We start from the raw sequence: 14815 nt of genomic DNA, 5'->3' as shown, positions 1-14815 counted from the left end.
TCTCTGTCGTTTTTATGTGTTCATTGTTGGCCCGAAGATTTTATGCATCTTTTTTTTTTCCCTTAAAAAAAAAAGAAAAGAAAAATGGATAAAACAATATCTGATTGAAAAATTTAATTTGTTAGAATCATCCGAAATCTGAAAAAAATATAAAATTTCTCAGAATCAGTAATTTATATGTATTAAGACATATAACAGTAAGTTTGAATCATTCTAGCAAATAGAATTTCTAAATAAATACCTGCTAGTGCCAATTTTTCTCTTTAAAATAGAGTTATCCAATAAATATTTAGAAAACATTTTTGAAAAACTTCCTTGGATATAATCTATTGCATATTTCTTTAATCAAGAAAAACACTCATATTTTGAAAGGAATACGATCAAAGCCGGAGGTTTAACCTCTCTACTAAACCCAACTCTGTTAGTACTCATATGTATTTTTTTTAATAAATTTTTTGGATAATTATGGCAGAGTGAGAAGAATTGCTTGCTGGCAAAAAAAAAAAAAAGAGTGAGAAGAATTGCTGACGAAATTATTTTTCCACGTTCCACAAAAAGAGGGGTCCATTGGGCTATCCAGGCCCATCGAGGTAGCAAGTCCCTGCGTAAGCTCATCTCACTCAATTCTGACATTGGCCGGACTAACCTTATAGTTAAGAGCCCAATATGCGCCAAGTCCAAGTCTCCCTTATTGCCGCAACTCCATCGGTCTTCATGAACCCGCTTTGTACCACATCCTCAATCGCCAAACCCTAGAGACCCGATTCAGTATATAAGTCTCCCTGTGTCTTCTTCACTTTCTCATTCAAGGTTTTTTGAATCGGCGACATGCAGATCTTCGTGAAAACCCTAACGGGGAAGACCATAACCCTCGAGGTTGAGTCTTCTGACACCATCGACAATGTGAAGGCTAAGATTCAGGACAAGGAGGGAATCCCACCGGACCAGCAGCGTCTTATCTTCGCCGGCAAGCAGCTCGAGGATGGCCGAACCCTAGCCGACTACAACATTCAGAAGGAGTCGACGCTTCACCTCGTGCTCCGTCTCCGTGGTGGAGCCAAGAAGCGTAAGAAGAAGACATACACCAAGCCCAAGAAGATCAAGCACAAGAAGAAGAAGGTCAAGCTCCCTGTTCTCCAATTTTACAAGGTTGATGATTCAGGTAAGGTCGTGAGGCTTAGGAAGGAATGTCCCAATTCTGAGTGTGGTGCTGGTACTTTCATGGCCAACCACTTCGATCGCCATTACTGTGGCAAGTGCGGGACTACTTATGTCTACCAGAAGGCCGGTGGTGATTAATTATTGCATTTTGAATCATGGGTTCGCTACTTTCTACAACGTTGCTTTTTTGTTGTGGCAGTTTAAACTTTTGTAGAATAGTTCAGTAGACATCGTTTTAAATTGTATTCGACCACCCCAAGGTTTCGATCTTTCGGGCTTTGCTTTTAACATTTTTGTTTACCTAAACTGATCGTTAATGCTCTCCTGCCATTATTAGTCGTTTTGCTTTTACAATCCATCTCTATGGTATTATTAAGTATTTTGGATCTTTGTTGGCATGAACTTAATCATCTTTTAGATAAGATTATCGCGTTATGTTTTAGTATGCTGTCTTGTTAATATTTTCATGATCAAGCATATTATGAAATGATTTTGGCTATTCTGAAAATTAAGCACATCATGCAGGGTTGAACAACGATGATGCTATCAAATTTTGAATTGCATTGCACAATGCTTATTTATTTCGAAACTTACAGCGAATAAATTGCAAATCTTGATTTGAGATCAAAACATTGCGAGTCGAGTGGGTGAATAATCAATTAGAACCTTTTGGAGTAATTTTGTGAGCATTGATATTGGACCCAAACATTCTTTGGAAGGAAAGTTATGTGGAATATAATTCTTTAAGATAACCATTTGATGCCTCTGATAGGTATTTTACATTTATTGGCGTAGGCATCCTCAATGACAGTATATGGTAGACTTAATCATAATTTTGAGAAGTATGGGTACCTTGCCTATCGCTAAACAATCTTGTTCCATCTAATATATAAGCATTATGATGGTTTGAAAACTTGTCAATGAGTTGTGCTCGGGTTGTTCAACATGTATGTGCATGTGGTTCCAAAACCATGCTTTGGCAGAAGCAACAATCTTGCTGCTTGTGCCAAAAAGAATGTTGCTTGTGTCATAACCATGTTTTGGCGCACCAAAATGTGGTTTCAAACATGCTGGTAGAATGGAAGGAATCAACTGTAATTTTATGCTTCTAAATTGTTCTTTCTTCTGGAAAGTGTTGCTGGCTTGCCTCTGGAAAATCTGAGTTGTGTTGTGACTTTTGATGATGAAACGTAAATGAAGATTGCATAATTGCTAGATCATTTTCAAAACTCACTTCAGAGTTTAAATGTCTAACACCATGCGGCTTAGATGTAATTTGATTAGCGCATGTCATGCTTTTGCCCGGTCTTTTTGTTCGTTCATCAGAATATGAATACTTTGTTTATTCCGTGTTCCCTAGAACTCGAAATCTGTGGTTGAATTAGAAATCGTTAGGCAACATATAACTGAGCACTCTGCAGACATATGCATGTTTATTCTTTTCTCTCTCGAAAAGTTTTTCAATTATTTTTAATCAATTAAAAATATTCGTTGACGTTAGAGCATGATTTCGTTACTTTGTCTACAATAGAACCAAAAAGAGATTCAAAACAAAGCAGGGGAAAATGGCATTTGAATCCCTGTAAAATAAATTATTGATATGTTGCACCTTATTTTCAATCATGTTGGGAGTATTCCTTTCAACTGTACCTAACAATATTTGAAGCTGACTTGAGAGAACTACGCTGCTAGGTCTCAAATTATTGTATACAAAATATTGGAATAAAATACTTTTTTTTGTAGGGTTAAGATATATTTAGCATTTTAAAATATTTTCTCAAGTGTACTCAGTATTTTGAAATATTTTTTTAGATGCGTTTAGCACTTAGTTTTTTTTTAGATGCATCTAGTACTTAAAAATATTTTTTGGTATTTAACATTAAGGTAAAAAAAAAAAATTTCAGAGTACTGAATGTATTTAGAAAATACTTTGGGTGTTGAACTTTTCACATCAATTAGGATGATAAACTGGAAAGTGTGGCAAACTAAGAGCTTGGTAATCCATGCATTTTCCTAATATGAACATGTGTATGTTGAAGAATTGAATTGTCTTGTATTTGATCAATACCTTTCTCAGGAAAAAAAAAAAAAAAAAAAAAAAAAAAAGATCAATACCTTTCCTTTTAGAATGCAAACATGACGAGCTTAAAGAGCAGAGAGCTGGAAATGATTTAATGTGGTCAATGTCATGATACTATTGACTATTTTATTGATCTTGTTGGTGATCAAACTCCATGAAAGCCGCAGTTTCTGATGTGATGTTAAATAATTGACACTCACCACCAAAACCGCTTACTCATTCTTTCCCGCTCACCTCACAATAATGTTTGTCCACAGTGCATTTTCTCTCCAGGCATGACTAGGTATATATCCGTCTCTTCATGTGCCCCTCAAGTGTTCCTAATTTCAAACTTTAGAAACTAATACACTAAAGTTAGATTAAGTTTGAATTTAATCCTTCAAATTTACAAAGTGAATTTTCAATCCCTTAGTAGTCTTAAGGAATTGAAAATACTTTTTATAAACTTAATGACTAAACTGAAATTTGATATAAACTCAAAGAACTGAGCATAGTCAAACTTAAATTTTATTAGGGGTCTACCCATCAATTTTTAGTTTTAAAAGCTGTTTTCACTTAATAGACTTCCATGTCCATGAGATAATTAGTAAGAGACAAACCGTGGAGGAGAATACAGAAAGAAATAGAATTATTGCATCTCAATTCTCACCCTCATTATCATTGCCTTTGACAACTCAAGATACTCTGTTTCCTTATTATAGCAATTTATGCACATAAGATTGTGTGATTTCTCCTTTAGATTGAGAAGAATGGTATGAGGACATGTGATAAATGAACATATGGAGCGAAGTCTGTAAAGGGTAGTGACAAAAAACAAAAGGGATTCTTGGCAAACATTTTATAATTTAGAGGAGATCTTTATACTTTACAAAATGGAATTTAAATAATTAAAGCAGCTATATATCCGGTTCCTGATTCCTACCAACTGCACAACTTCAATTCATTTTGTCAAAAGGAGATCATAATCACATTATTATTATTATTCATGAAAATAACATATCTTGATATAATTGTCCTTGCACCTTAACACTGTAGTGATGAATCTTAAAACTTGTTCAAAAGTTGGTCACCAAAATAACCACAAAATGGTCCGAATTTGACCAAATTTTGATTACATTCCTCTCCAAAATGGATTGAAGATATGTTGTTAAAAGTAAAAACTATGTCGCGTCTGGCATGCATGAAGAACACTGCGCTATAACTGTGTCTCATAATCCAATTCCATGGGAAATACCTTCTCCTCTTCCCTCTCCCTTCAAAATGACTCAGTAATTTTCAGGTGTAGATATATAATTTATTGTATTGTTCTTCTTTTCCAGCTTTCATACATTCATACAAAACAAGATAACTCCCGTCCCTTTTCATGCTTGTCCAACGTATTTGGAACCTGTAGTAAATGCTTACATAAAGGTCTTCTCTCCTTTTCCTCTTCCCTCTCCTTTGAAAATGACACGTTCTTATCAACTATGACCTAAAATTACGTGATTCGAATCTCAAAATCAACATAAAGAGTTGGGGGATTAAGTGGGAAGTGATGATTTTTTTTTTTACATAAGATTTTACGACTTCAAAACTTTTAGATGGAAAAAATTAGGTGGAAAAGCCATTTTTATTTAGACTCAACAATGCTTAATACTGTTTGAATTAGCTGTATTTATCTCATAAAGCACAAAAACACTTTTTTTAAGATTTGTGTACCACTACCAAATAATGATTAAGAAAAATTCAAAACAAAGAAATGAAGGTGGATGACTAGTACATGTCAAGATCAACATTCTTTGGTTATGCATGTGATGAGTAAATGGTCTGTTTTCATAGTGAGACATGAGACAAAGTACCTGACCCGCAAATAAGCATGCAACTTTGAGCCACACAAAGTCCGATAATAAGAAGATGGGTAATCTTTCTTCGTCAGATCTTAAGGATGTAACTGTAATCTGAGAGGCTTAGATATACTCTCCACATTTTTAGGTTCAGTGTTGGAGCAAATTAGGGCAACGAAAAGCTCCATAAGTACCTCACAACACAAGTCATTAAAGCCAAGATTATGATTGATTGAGTCCTTCTATCGGATTTGGGTTGCTGAATTATTCAACCTAAGTCATTATAATCGATTTTAATTACAATTGGAAACAATCTATTATATATTCCACCCAAAACTTCCTTTGCTAGTGAGTGACCCTTTAGTAGTTTTATTATAAAAACTTTGTGGTGAATAACTAATAAGGACTTGTGAACTGTTAAACTGAACTTGTTAATTTCTAGACAATCAGATGACAAATTTAGAAATTAACAAGTTCAAATTAGTTATTTACAATAAAAATATTGTAATAAAGTCTCTGCAAACACTTATAAGGGTGGTGGATGATTATATAAAGGTGGCTTTGAGTCACAGTTGATGAAGCTCCAGCTGCCAGTAGGGTGACTTTTTCTTCTTCTTTTTTGGTGAGAAGAAACATTGTAAAATCATAATACTACCTTAAGTCCTAATTATAAGACTTTGTTTGTAGACTACAAATAATATCTTATAATTAAGACCGGAGGTAGTATTTTTGAGTCCCAAATTAAGACCAATAAAAAATTTGTTAAATTTGACTGACCAATTTTGGTTTTGAGCATGTTGGTTGGATTTAAACATTTTTTTTAATAAACATATTGATAATAATATTTAATAATACACTCAATATACAACATAACATTTATCATATATTATATCCTAAATATATCATCCATTTTTGGTAATCGATGCCTAACCCCTATTGCTATCTTAGTACCAAATTTATTGATTGATTGGCGCATCCAAGCGGTCACCATTTTTAATGTCATATCTTTGACCAGTGCCTTGCCACAATGTCCAAACTCTTAACATTTCATACTATTTTTTTTCCCTTATGCAATGATCAAGACAGGAAAGCAAAAATAAAAAAACAACTCATGAAATAATTTTTCAACGAAACAAACATAGCATGAAACTTTGTTTCAGTCTCAACCTTCAACTATAAATTAAATGCTTCCTCGCTTCATCTCAGCTTCGTCCTCTCTCTCTCTCTCTCTCTCAGAGACCAAGCCATGTCAACACTTAACGAGCTTCATCTTCAAGAACAGATATGCTACGTGCAATGTGGAGTCTGCAGCACCATGTTACTGGTACTGATTCTTCAGTTCTTATTTCATAGCTTCTTGATCACATCATTTGTATTTGATTATACTTAAGTTCTCCTTTGGGTTTTCTTTTCCATTAGGTCAGTGTCCCACCCAGCAGTTTATCAATGGAGGTGACTGTAAAATGTGGAAACTGCACAAACCTCCTTTCTATTAATATGATGAAAGCTTCTTTTGTCCCTTTTCAACTCTTTCCTTCCCAGTTTACTTATGCTGTTCAGGTATATTTGCATGCTTCATTATTAGCCTTTTCACTTGTAATTGAGTTCATCAAAGTATAGTGATTCTTCTGATTATTTCAAATGCTTTTCTGTGACTATTATACGTACATCTTCAGCCAAAAGAAGGTAGTCCAGAAGAAAACGCAGACAAGAGTCCTTGTTCTGATAGTGGGGAAGAAGATGCGATCCCAATGAGTGATGCCATTAATGAACGTAAGTAACACCATCTTTGATCAGCTAATTAATCATTCCAATCAAGGTGTTTGTTAGCTATAGGGAAAAAAAGTTACTTGTAAAGGGTTCTAAGTGATAAAGAGCTTGTTTGGAGCTCCGTTTAAAAAGCACTTTTAAGTAAGTTCACGTAAGTTGAGACAAAACTCTTCATATACTTATTTTGTACTCCTCCTTATTATAAGACCCAATTTGACTTTTTATTTGGTCTTAATTATAAGACCCAATCCATTTTCTCTCTTATATTTATGTATTTTTTTTCAAGATAATCCTTCTAATAATGATAGTTTAGCCAATATACTTAATTAGCAAGGATATTTTAGGAATAACAACACTTATTTATTATAAATAACCAACTTAACTTACTTCCTTAATCTCCTCAAATAAGTCAATTGGGTCTTATAATTAGGACCGGAGGAGTATTATATAAATCACGTTTAAAAAGTTACTTATAAGTGAATCCAAACAAGTCTGAAATAGTTGAATAAAGATTAGCAAAGAGATCAATTTACTTGAAGTTCAATGGGCTTTTTTGTAATACTTGACATGATATTGAGTTTGAAACGAGTTTTATTGATTCTACATATGCCCTGCAGGGAAAAGGCAGAAAAAACCATCGGCCTATAATCGCTTCATCCGGTAATATTTCAGTGTATAGAAATTAGAATCAGATTAATATGTGAAAAAGATAATTTAATTCAGAATATTGGTTTGTTGCAGAGAAGAGATCAGAAGGCTGAAGGCTGAGAACCCAGACATGGTCCACAAGGAAGCTTTCAGAACAGCAGCCAAAAATGTAAAGAATCAACTCTCTTTATTTTTTATTTCCCAAAAGGAAAAAGAAAAAAGAAAGATTTGCTTATGCAAGATTGAAGAGGACAAGTGTATTTTTCACAAGACTAATTAATGCCTAAAAAATTTATGGTCATGTTCAGTGGGCCAACTTCCCTCAAGCTCAATCTAAAGAAGAAGATGAAGAAAGCTGTAGCCATGTGGATCCACATGAAGATGCTGAGAAGGAAAAATCATAGTAATTTCAAAATCAGACTACAATGCAAGGGCTTTTTGGGTCTTTCACTTCATGACACTTGTTATCCTCATATATATAGTAATAACTAGTGATACCTGCTTGTGATACGTGTCCTCCTCCAGATATCATCATCTTCCTAGTGTAATTATAAAATTTGAATCTGATATGTGATCACTGGAACCTTTTTGGATGTTTGTTTCTCTGGTTTATCCTACAACCGACGCATGGTCATGTCTTTTACAGTCTTAGAAATTACGAAACTATGGTATTTGTAGTATAGTACTTTATGCTGCTGTAAATAGGGTAAGACTTCATGTGTGAAAATAGGATGTGAATGAAGGAGGACAAGGCCTCTGTGGAAGAAAGATATGTCTAGGAGAGGACCACTTTTGAATGATGAAACCTTAACATGACAACCACGTACTATTTCTGTCTTACCATACAAGTTGTCTCTAAATCATTTGCCTTTTGAGAATTAAAGACTGAATAGACAATTAGAAACAAGTGGATATTATAAATTACCACGAGGGCAATTGCTTGAATATAACTTGCAGTCTCTATAGTTCATCTTTCTCTTAATTTCTCATAATCTGATCCAATCAGTATGGTAATAATTTTGATTTGTGGTCACATAGAAACAGAGATGGACCTCAGCGTTCAACGGCAGATAGAAGGAGGGAGAAATGTGAGAAGCATAATGAGGGTGAAGAGAGAGAATACATTCTTCTGACCAGCAATAATTGTATCTTAACGGTCCTACCAACCCCATTAAGCACGATTTCAAATTATGGAATTCAAATCAGCTTCTGACCCATAAACCATATTCAGACATCACATATACAACAGGCAAACATGCTTATGGGCTTACAAGCTGCTTTAAGTTGTTTCAACTGTGGATCCAAACAAAGGCTAAGTAGATTGGCTCAAAACCGAATGAAGTGGACCAAGAACCCCAAACCCTTCAATTGAATTTAGTGCAGAAATTCTGAGCCCAATGAGATGAAACTCAAACTTATCATGTAAAAGTAGAATCGAATGCTACAATATAGAGTACTTGTCTTTAAGAAGTTCACATGCTCATTGATAAAAAACCATAAAGAAGGCTAAAGAAACTGAAAACAACGTTATTATTGTTAAAATTTATCTGCTTCCAATTTGAATAGCCTGTAACTTATTAGAATTCCTAATAGTTCAATGGGCTTTGTTAAAAACAACAATACAAAAGTCTAAATACTGAATCAACTCCAAGTTCTTGTAATTACGTAGCCTCATTAATGAAATCACGTAAGTTTCAATTGCATACTGCATAATATTTATATACATAATTCGCTGAACAGTAGAATAAAAATTACTAAACTTGGGCTTAAACGCTCGCTTAAATCTTCACACTTTATTAGCGAATCGATTGGCTTCACGCGTGTCATTTGCTAGCATAATATGGGAAGAGCTAAATGCAGAAGATTAACAAAATCACTTTTCTAATTATAACAGATGTAGTATTAATCATCATTGACTCTATCTGGTAATAAATATATATAAGAGGAGCTAAAACTTCACTATCTCCAAATCCATGATACACTTTAACTTGCAGGAGTTATTAATAGAGTTCTTCATCCTCACTAGCTTTTCCCAGACATGATTATTAATTAATTACTAACTAATCCTCTATTTCCACTGTTTCCTCCTCGCTAATCTCGGCCCCCTGTGAAAAGATCTGCCTGATGAACAGTAAAATAAGAATATGTGAGAACCCTTTTTTGCTAAATGCTCATCATAAGCTTCACATAGTCTTGCTTGGAAAAAAAGGCCTTGGTGAGATAACTTGGAAATATACTCTAAAGAAATCCTTATTCTCCTTTTGTAGCTCTTTCCACACTGCACAGCAAGAATAAAATTCAGACATAAACCTTGATATCCGTGAAGTATGTACCATATTACTTTCTGTTTCTTCTTACTGAAAATGTACCCGTAAGTGTAACAAGTGGGGCAATCCTTGCATGCTCTGCTAATGCTTTAACGCATTGGTCTTGGCTCATGTGAAGGATCAAGCATCTCTCTATGAGATTCTGAACCTGTATATTCAAAGTCAGTGCATGAAGATGAAGTCATAGTACATATGAACATGTGAGTGTGTGTGTGTGTGTGGATATAAAGAGTAAACAGATATAGAGAATCACCATCGTAATATATCTTTGAGGGTGGCAATAGAGACAAGGAAGAGAAGGTTGGTGATTGTGATGCATAGTGTAGCAGTGAAGGAAGAGAAAGAGAACAAATTGGGAGGAATACGAAATAGAAGAAGAAAGCAAACAAATGAGAAGCAAAATGCATGGAATATGGGAAGATATTTTTAAGGGCAGCATCATGTGTAAATGTTATCCTGTCATATCCTAAGTGAAGGGCCAAAATAGCTCAAGAAATCCAAACGAACGATTCACCTCATCTCAAAAGAGATAAGAAAAGGCCATGTTACTATCTATATTTTAGTTCTCTCTTTTTCCATTTCTTTTCTATTTTGGGAGTGTATTTTCTGTGCTGCTAAAGAGTACAAGGTGGACAAAAGCATAGCCACTAGAATAACTTCTTCTTCGACCTTGTAACTGGGCTATCATAAATGGCAAGAATTAATATGCCTAATTGGTTCGATATGTTATATGGGTCCTATGTGCTTTAGGTACCATAAATGCAGTGTGGTCCCTTCATGGAAGAGAAGCCGATCCATTGCATTCATAATGGAGACAGTGGGGTTCAGGACAAAAGAAAATACAAGTTGAATTGCATTTTCATATTTGAAAATTGACTCGAAGAGGTTTCATGCCCAAATAACCCATATTAGTTTTTGCATTTGTAGTCCATGAGTTTATTATGTAGCTGAATCTTGTTCGGGCCTTGTGTTTTTCTTTTTCCCCTATGGCATTTGTAAATGTGGCGATATTTCAAAGCATTAATTTTCTGGTACTCCTTCACAACCAAAGCCATTATGGCTATTCACAACCAGACGAACAGTGTCACCTCGCATGCAATAAATAGCCCTCCTGTGTTTTCCCTGTTCTTAAAGTGATTTTTAAATGGTTAGAAGGGGAAAAAACCAGTAAATGTTCATCCATTCCTACAACGCCCATAACACTATATGTTGCTGCACAGCCGAGCGCGGAATGGGCTTCTGAAAGCTATTAGAAGTGAAATTGTACGCCAGATTCAAAATGACCTCTTTTAAAAGTGAAAATATGAATAAATTTCATGTTCTTCTTTTTCATTTATCATTTTTCTCTCCTTTCTTATCCATAAACAATTTACAAGTTGGATTCCAGACTTGTGCATGGGATGAAATAGTATAATTTCCACAAAAGTTCAAATACATAAATACGTGCATGCGTGTTGATTTCTGTTTTCACGGGAGGCTCGCTTCTTCTTTCATTTTTCTCCCACTGTCACTTTTATTGTTTATTCAAACTTAGCATAAGCTTTATTATCCCTGTTCTTTTAAAAGAACTTGATAATTTTTATTTTTTTGCCCCCCAGGGGAACTTTAATAGATCTAGGGTGTGTTTGGGTGTCTCCCCAAACCATGGTTTGGAGAAAAAATAACCCAAACACTCATACAAAATCAAAACCATGGTTTTGGCCCCAAAACCATGGTTTTTGAAAAAGCATTTTAAATATGCTTTTAGAAAAAAAATTGAAGAGTGTCAGACGGATATGAGGATCTCTTTTGGGACTAGACACATATGTCCCTCAAGCTTTAATCTTCCGGTCCTTCACTGTTTAGAGAGGTGGTATGTTTTTTTTTTTTTAAACCAGAAAGAGGTAGTATGTTGTTACATTGTAATTTTTTTTTAATTTGTTTCTTTTCTATTTATAAAAATTATTCATCTTTTTTAAAAATATTTTTAATCTTATATTTTATAAATATTTTTACCCATGTAGTAATAATTAATTAATTATATTAAAGATGAAAGGTAGTATATTATTATAAAAATTAGTTGTGAAAAAATGTTATAGAATTTCATGTTTAAAATCTTTAAAGCAAATTAATATTTTTCTATTACAAAAAAATAATCATTTTTCTATAAACATATTTAATCTTATAATTTATAAATATATATACATATTAATTACTTATTAATTATATTATCTTATATATTATTAATTATGTGGGTAAAAATTATTTTATTAACAATTTTATTCTTCAAATCAAAATATATTATAAATCTATCCCTTATATAATTGTCATATTAACTTATGCCCTTTTTAGTAATTTGTACATGTGAAAAGTGTTTCTGGTAATAACTATCCAAACACTCTTACTTCTCAGAATCACTTTTTCACAAAATCTATTTTTCAGAAAATCTATTCTCTCCAGAATCTATTCTCCAGAAGCTATTCCTCAAATCATGGTTTGGATTCATCCAAACACCGCCCTAGACTCACTGGCCAACTCCAGTTCAAGAGTTAAAATGGAGATTCTCGTGTTATGGATATTGATCTTTGATACGAAAGAGCAGTGCTCCCAATATGAAGGTTCAAAACCCCCTTGAAAGCAAATACAGCCATCAACAGAGAAAACAGATTATGAAAAGTTAACCTCAACAACCCTGTAGTGGATTATTACACTCAACCTACTCAGCAACAGAATCATTAATTAGGCTTTTAGTCATTGTGATGTCCAATTCCTAAACAGCAGCCATACTTATATAAAGTAGAAGACTACAATACGCACAAGAGGATAAAATCCCGTGTAGAATCAATTTGAAAACAAGGCTTTGTAAATTTAGTCTTTCAAGTCATAATATGATGTAATGATGTCACAGTTGGGGTTTCACATCACAGTATCACACTAACTGACACAGACGAGGGGCCAGGTATTTAACACACGCTGCATCAGATTAATATGATAGTCTCTTTGTAAAACTGCACACAGCTCAATTGACTCGAACAGACTAGACACGTCTGACGATAGACAATTTGAAGAAGTAAAAGAAGGCAAAATCATTGACACGATGAGAGGAAAGTGGCAAAACTGGTTTCTGAGTCATCTGTAATTCCTTGAGTTGTCTAGCTGGGCTCAGACTTGTCCAGAGCTGCAACCGAACTTACAATCAGTTCAAGCTAAACAGTATCAGAAAATGACGCGCCCAGACAGAATAACAGAGTAGGATAAATTACCATTGTAGTTCAGAAGCTTCTCAATGAGGTCAACATGGGTCATCAGCATGCGTCTACAGCAATAACGGACCAAACCCAAAGCATCTAGTGCATCTCTGCATCTCATCATTACAACTAATATAACAAAACTGATACCCTGTAGCGGTCGACGAATGAAGTATTGCAGTAATAGTCATCAAGGGTTTGTTGCAGCTTTAGAAGGGTTACTTGATATGAGATAATTGAATAAAGAAAGGCTTGCAAATTCCCAAAAGATTATCTTGACATCAGAAATCACTTTTGAACCCTTGAGAGAAACTGTAGGGCCTATGCCTACGCTTAAAATTACAAGCCCCAACAAGTGTAACTTAAGTACAACAGACATTTGGCACTAAAATGGATTGCATGTTGAGGAAAATTGAAATCTGAAAGAGTAATGATGGATCTTCCATCACTCAAATTATGTAATCAGTAGTTAGTACATAAGTTATGAACACTTGAGCACAACTGCAATACAATTGTAGCTAGTTTATAGTTCCAAAATCTCTCTCTGAACTCTGACAATTCAAGAAGACAAGACATGTTTCTTGTTTCTAAATTTAAGGAAAAAAACCACCAGTTTGTTGACAATCGCAACCTTCTCAGAAGGGGACGAAAGTGTTATTTCCCATAGTATGACTAAAAATACATGATATTGACCCAAAAACATATATGAATTCTCGCGTACATTGCGTTCGATCATACAATATCTGTAGTTCCAAAGTCAATTTTAGCAATCATATACATAAATGCCGGTTACAATCCAACAATAAAGAAAAAACATAGTCCCAAAGAGAAAGAGAGAAGAAAAACGAAATTTTGTGACTGATCAATATCTCAGACCCAAAAAACACCGACAGAGACTGGAAAAATGGATAGGAGATACCAACCCTTCACTGTAGTCTGCCTGCAGAAGATCCAGATACGTATCCCACTTGTTTCCGATCACCTACGAAGACAAAGCAAACATCCAGTTAATCGAAACCCTAAATCCTGCGCCTTATATCTACCACCAGTGAAAGGAGGTGGTTTTATTCGCACGTGGAGCTGCAAGTGTAGTTACTACCTTTCCGCAAGTGAAACAACGAACCGGAATGATCATTTTTCGCAATACAAAATGGCTCGATACGTTGTCTCTGACTCGGTTCTTCGTCACAAAGTTCTCTGATTTATGCAGCGGGAGGGAGGGAGCCTTGAGGAGATGAACTGAAGAAGGCATCGGATTCGGATGCGGGTAACCATGTGACCAGCGACCCGTTTGAGGTAAGCCCTAAAAGACTCGATTAGTTGACATCCGCCAATCCGCCATCACCCCCCCGACCTAAAAAAAAAAAAAAGACCAATAGAAGTCATGACTGGTTTTTTAGCAACTGGTACAGATAAATGTTCGGGTATTCCGGGCAGGGTCAAATGGCCCAGTAACCTGTGACGTTTTGTGCTGGGTAGGTAAATACCTTTTGTAACACTCAAGCTTCCTGCTTGCCTTTCAATATTTAAAAAAAAAAAAAGATAAAATGTTCGGGTGACAATAAGTTAAAATATTGGGGAATGAAAATTAAAGTTGCCAACTTGCCAGTCAACTACTACCTCTGGTCCTTAATATAAGACCTTATTTAATTTTTATTTTAGTCATAAATATAAGACCCCAGTCTATTTTGTTTCTCATATTTATATATTTTTTTTCAAAGTAGTCATTCTAACAATGATAGTTATAGTCAATACACTTGATTAGCAAAGATATTTTAA

The 14815-nt window shown here is 34.6% G+C and overlaps 4 protein-coding genes across 4 annotated transcripts; 2 read left to right on the top strand and 2 right to left on the bottom strand.

Annotated features, from left to right (window-relative positions):
- The first annotated feature begins 768 nt into the window (after window positions 1–768).
- On the top strand, window positions 769–1603 carry LOC114713897 (ubiquitin-40S ribosomal protein S27a-like). The gene has a single exon (XM_028898571.1). The coding sequence runs from the start codon at window positions 829–831 to the stop codon at window positions 1297–1299; it is 471 nt and encodes a 156-aa protein (XP_028754404.1). The 5' UTR covers window positions 769–828; the 3' UTR covers window positions 1300–1603.
- A 4707-nt stretch (window positions 1604–6310) lies between these two features.
- On the top strand, window positions 6311–8073 carry LOC114713894 (axial regulator YABBY 4-like). Its single transcript, XM_028898568.1, has 6 exons — window positions 6311–6388; window positions 6484–6624; window positions 6741–6837; window positions 7452–7494; window positions 7576–7651; window positions 7791–8073. Exons 1-6 carry the CDS (start codon window positions 6311–6313, stop codon window positions 7884–7886), a joined length of 531 nt encoding a protein of 176 aa, XP_028754401.1. The 3' UTR covers window positions 7887–8073.
- A 1264-nt stretch (window positions 8074–9337) lies between these two features.
- LOC114713895 (uncharacterized) lies at window positions 9338–10254 on the bottom strand. The gene is made up of 4 exons (XM_028898569.1): window positions 10063–10254; window positions 9852–9957; window positions 9680–9760; window positions 9338–9603 (listed from the first exon to the last, which is right to left on the bottom strand). Exons 1-4 carry the CDS (start codon window positions 10249–10251, stop codon window positions 9551–9553), a joined length of 429 nt encoding a protein of 142 aa, XP_028754402.1. The 5' UTR covers window positions 10252–10254; the 3' UTR covers window positions 9338–9550.
- Window positions 10255–12610: 2356 nt separating this feature from the next.
- Window positions 12611–14298, bottom strand: LOC114713896 (DNA-directed RNA polymerase subunit 10-like protein). The gene is made up of 4 exons (XM_028898570.1): window positions 14136–14298; window positions 13960–14018; window positions 13052–13146; window positions 12611–12966 (listed from the first exon to the last, which is right to left on the bottom strand). Exons 1-4 carry the CDS (start codon window positions 14286–14288, stop codon window positions 12941–12943), a joined length of 333 nt encoding a protein of 110 aa, XP_028754403.1. The 5' UTR covers window positions 14289–14298; the 3' UTR covers window positions 12611–12940.
- Between the last annotated feature and the right edge of the window lie 517 nt (window positions 14299–14815).

This window comes from Neltuma alba, unplaced genomic scaffold (genome assembly GCF_004799145.2).
Source record: "Neltuma alba isolate B1F8T4 unplaced genomic scaffold, ASM479914v2 tig00011479_pilon, whole genome shotgun sequence".
Lineage (NCBI taxonomy): Eukaryota > Viridiplantae > Streptophyta > Magnoliopsida > Fabales > Fabaceae > Neltuma > Neltuma alba.
Note: the sequence above shows the minus strand (reverse complement) of the source record. Positions and strands in the feature narration are given on the sequence as shown.